The sequence below is a fragment of the Charadrius vociferus genome, unplaced genomic scaffold, assembly GCF_000708025.1.
Source record: "Charadrius vociferus isolate BGI_N301 unplaced genomic scaffold, ASM70802v2 scaffold621, whole genome shotgun sequence".
Lineage (NCBI taxonomy): Eukaryota > Metazoa > Chordata > Aves > Charadriiformes > Charadriidae > Charadrius > Charadrius vociferus.
This window is the reverse complement of record NW_009646926.1, coordinates 624,401-628,576: the sequence shown is the minus strand read 5'-3', so window position 1 is coordinate 628,576 and position 4,176 is coordinate 624,401. Positions and strand designations below refer to the sequence as shown.

Below are 4,176 nucleotides of genomic sequence, written 5' to 3'. Positions count from 1 at the left end.
ACGGAGGTAGAAACCCAGCGGCTTGTCAGAGCCGTGCTTGTGGAGCCGCACGCGGCGGTGGGTCTCAGGCAGGATGTCCACGTCGATGATGGAGGAAATCTGGCGGAAGTCCTGGGGCATGCCGATGAGGAGGTGAGGCTTGGCCCGGTAGTGCGCGGGGCGCAGCAGCCCCTTCTTCTTCCGCTGCAAGGAGTTCGAGGCAAAGACACCGGCATCGGACTCTGCTGTAGGGAGCAAGGGAGGACACAGGTCAGGCACCGCAGCCGCCCAGGGATGCAACCGCGTGCCCTTGGCTCCAGGTGTTAGGGGAGCTGGCAAGAGAAGTGCCCTGCTCACAAGTCCCGCCGGCTTTTCCTCCCCGGAGTATCACCCTGGCTTTTCCTGCAGCCTGTCTCCGCCGGGCCCATCTCCTGGGATTACCCAGCGTACACGAGGCCAGGATTAGTGGGATCGAGGCAGTGATTCAGCCTTAATCACACTTTAAGCCAAACTCTGCAGCTTAACACTAGAGCTGCCAGCCCTGATGGCCCAGGAGCCACGGCTGTGCCCCAGTTTGGGTTTGGGGAGTGGGACATCCCCCACAGACACACACGAGGGGGTGCTGCGGTGGCAGCCAGCTGCCCGAGGGCAAGTCTAGCCCCATGACACAGTGCCAGAGTCCCTTTGTCCCTGCTGGAGCAGGGTCATTGCTGGCACGGGGTGGGCATGGCCGCAGCTGTGTCCTGCAGAGCCCTGCCATCCCCAAGGACGGAGACTGCCCACCTCCTGGAGACCCATCCCAGGGCTGCAGCGTCCCTGGGGCCCCTGAATATCCCAAACTGTGAGTTGTGCCACTGTCTCTTATTGCACCATCTGGCCCCACCACACAGGGTTTGACTCCATCCTCCTTGACCCTGCTCTGGGGCTGCTCCGTGGGGCCCAGATCCACCATGTCCCCTCCTTGGCCACATGCCCCAGGTGCTGGGGAGCATCCCCTGGGCCCTCTCGGGTTTCTCCCCAGACGTCTCCACAGGAGAGCAGATCTGGACGCTGCATTGCCGGGGCATTCCCCGTGGTGCCCCCCACCAGCACCTGCACCCTGCTCCAGCCGCAGGGGTGCTGGGGATGCCCCCAAGCCCAGGGGACGCGGGGTTCCTCCCTAGCCAAGCCAGCCTGCCAGGGCTCCTGGGTTATAAATATCTCCCTGCACACACAGCCTGGCATATTTTTAGCTCGGCAAAGGGTGGCGGAGGCTTTCCCACAGCTATTTCAGCGCACAGCTCCTCTCCGAGGGGCATGCAGGCAGGTCCAGCACCCCACGGACAAGCCCGCTGGCAGCTCCAGGGATGTGCCGGGCTTTCCCCTGCCCTTCTGGTGAGCCAAGCACCGCCATACCTGGCCAGGCTGCCCCACAGGGATGGCTTTACCTGATGGGGTGACGTCAGGGAGAGGAACCCAGCTGCAGCCTTTGCTTTTTGACTCCCTGTGACAGGACGAGCTGCCGCGGAGCCCACTGGTGGGTGCACACCTATGTACACAGGCGTGTGAGAGAGGCTCTGCAGCCACATTCCTTGCCGACCCAGACTGGTTCAACAACAGCCCAGCCCCAGGATGACCTGGATCCATTTTAAATCAGCTGTGACTCACCCGGGGCTTGCTCCTGGCCTCTCCGCACACCTCCCATTGTGCTGCCGGCCCCGTGGCCCCTCTCCTGCAGGCATGGCCGGGTGCCGGGGCTTGCCGGCGCTGCCTCCTCACCCTCCTTATCGCACTGCCCATGGTTCCAGGGCCACAGCTGCCTGCTCTCCGCACTGTGTCACCTCGGCATAGTCACCCACAGACCCTCTCAGGCTCTTCCCAGCAGCAGACGAGGTGGCTCCAGGAGCAGGAGCGATGCTCCTGTGGCAGCCCTGGCACACCCAGCCCTACACCGGCTCCTGCAGGCTGGGTCAAGCTGTTGGTCCGGGAATAGGTGATGGTTTGGTGCTGACAGTGGCAGCCCCAGAGCATACCACAGGCTCCAGCTCCCTCCTGCTTGGATTGCCGCTGCCGGCCTCAGTGCCACATGGCCCCGCAGGAAATGTATGTCCGGGGCATCCCGCATCACCCCCATGCAGGAGCCCAGCAATACTGGCACAGCAGCCAGGGACGGCCACCGGCATCACCCCTCACCCAGGGACTTCCTACCACTACCATGAGCTGGAAACACAGGGTTGGTCTGGGCATCATACTGGGGAAACTGGGGCTTTTAGATCAGGCTCTGGCTTTGGGCACTGTTGCTTGATGGTACTACTAAAGGGAAAGCCTCGGTGCTACTAAACTGAGCAGAAAGGGATGGGCTCATCTCCACCTGCCCAGCGACGAGGAGACATACCCCGGGTGTTTGTCACCAGGAGACTTTCATCCTCGCCAGGATGCGGCTATCACGGCAATTTCAAGCTCCTGTGCGAGGAAACTGGGAATGTGCTGCTATGGTCAGGGCGAGCCCTGGGCTGCCGGGAAGGAGACAAGCCTCCTCCCACCACCAAAAACTCGGTGGCACCCAGCACCCCAAGAGCTCTGCCAAAACAATGGCTGCTAGTGCCTCGGGGAAGGGAGCTGACGGGGCTTCCGGCATGGTGCTCATGGGAGCAACATGGTGTTTTCCGGGAGCCCACACAAGCCCTGCTGGAAAATGCAACTTCAAAGGGGTGAATCGCAAGGATTTGCCTTTGCTCGCCAGGGCACGTGGGGCTGGGCTGGTGTGGGTGCCTTTGCCATGGGGAAGGGCTGCCAGGGAGAGCCTGCGTGGGTGCTACAGCCCCAGCTCTGAGAGCCTCCTGGCACTGCCACCTCCAGATCCATCCACCGTTGTGGTGGCTGGAGGGTACGTGACCAGCTGCCACCACCACGGGCACAGCCCAAATGTGGAACCAGTGGTACCGCAGGACATGGCTCATCTCCCTTGATGGGGAGGACAGATCCAGCGCCCTTCTCTGGATGCCACTTACCCTTCTTCTGGATGATGACCCTGAGGAGGGGGTTGGCGGAGGACACGGCTTTGTGGTAATTGTCATCGTTGTTGATGGGCAGGAGGTCACCGTGGACATCCGTGTAACCCAGGAGCACGTCCACCCGTGGGATCTGGTGCACCGTCTGCAGCAGGCAGTAGAAGTCCTGGAAGCTGCCCGCACCAGAGCGCTTCATGGCGAAGCGGCGAAATTCGGCATCAAACTGCGGAGGAAGAAGAGGAGGAGGAGGATGAAGAGGGTGAGGCTGGGCAGGGCTGGTGCTGGCCAGCAGGACCAATGCAGGCAGGGCACCGTGCAGAGCTGCCCCAGGGCAGGCAGAGCCGTCACTGCCGGCTCCAGAGCCCCGGCAGCCCCAAGGCAGTGGCACCCGTCAGCCAGAGCCCATCTGAAAAGCAAAATAAAAGCAGCAGAACCATTTTCCTGCCTGAAAACTGAAGCAACAGGGCAGAGAGGTGCCCACATGGTGGAGGAAAGACCCACCATCCATACGGCCAGCCACGGTGAGCACCGTGCCACTGGGAGGCCCTTCCCTGTGACATGGGCGCTGCTGTAGCACCTGGTGAGCAAGAGCATAAATTATTGCCTCCTTCAGTCACGACGAAGGGGAAGCCAATTAAGAACAGGCTGAGGAACGCTGCGAGGATCGTGCTGCCCAAGGGGGATCACACCGATCCTGGGGCAGGTGGCGGCCGGTGTGTCCCAGGAAGAAGGGCGCTGCGCACCCCACCGGGGATCCTGGGCAGGCAAGGCACAGCTGGGCAAGCGCACAGCTGGATGAGGGTGCAGATGGGGAGGGCACGCATCTGGGGGAGTGCAAGGCCGGGTGAGTGAGCACAGCTGGGCGAGGGCACACATCTGGGTGAGGGCACCCATTTGGTTGAGAGTGTGCTGGGTGAGCACACATCTGGATAAGCAGGCACATCGCGTGGGAAGGAAGACCACATCTGGGTGAGGGCACAGCCATACGAGTGCGCACATCTGAGCACACGGCAGGGGTTTCATCCCTCGCTGGGGGTGCACATCTGGGTGACAGCACAGCCGGGGATGCACCAGCACGCACATCTGGGTGAGAGCACATCTGGGCAAGGCACGCACCCTGTGCCCTGGCACACCGGGGCCGCCGGCACCGCGCACAAGCTCGGGCTGGCATCTGGCGAGCGCTCCCCGGCGACGCTCCCGGTCGCAC

The 4,176-nt window shown here is 62.6% G+C and overlaps 1 protein-coding gene across 1 annotated transcript in view; it reads right to left on the bottom strand.

Moving 5' to 3' along the window:
• The window catches only part of LOC104294833 (partitioning defective 6 homolog alpha-like), a 7,968-nt gene that overhangs the window by 1,792 nt on the left and 2,000 nt on the right, over window positions 1-4,176 (bottom strand). The window contains exon 2 of the mRNA XM_009894493.1: window positions 2,970-3,192. Within this exon, the coding sequence (XP_009892795.1) occupies window positions 2,970-3,192 (223 nt within the window). The remainder of the gene's footprint in view (window positions 1-2,969; window positions 3,193-4,176) is intronic.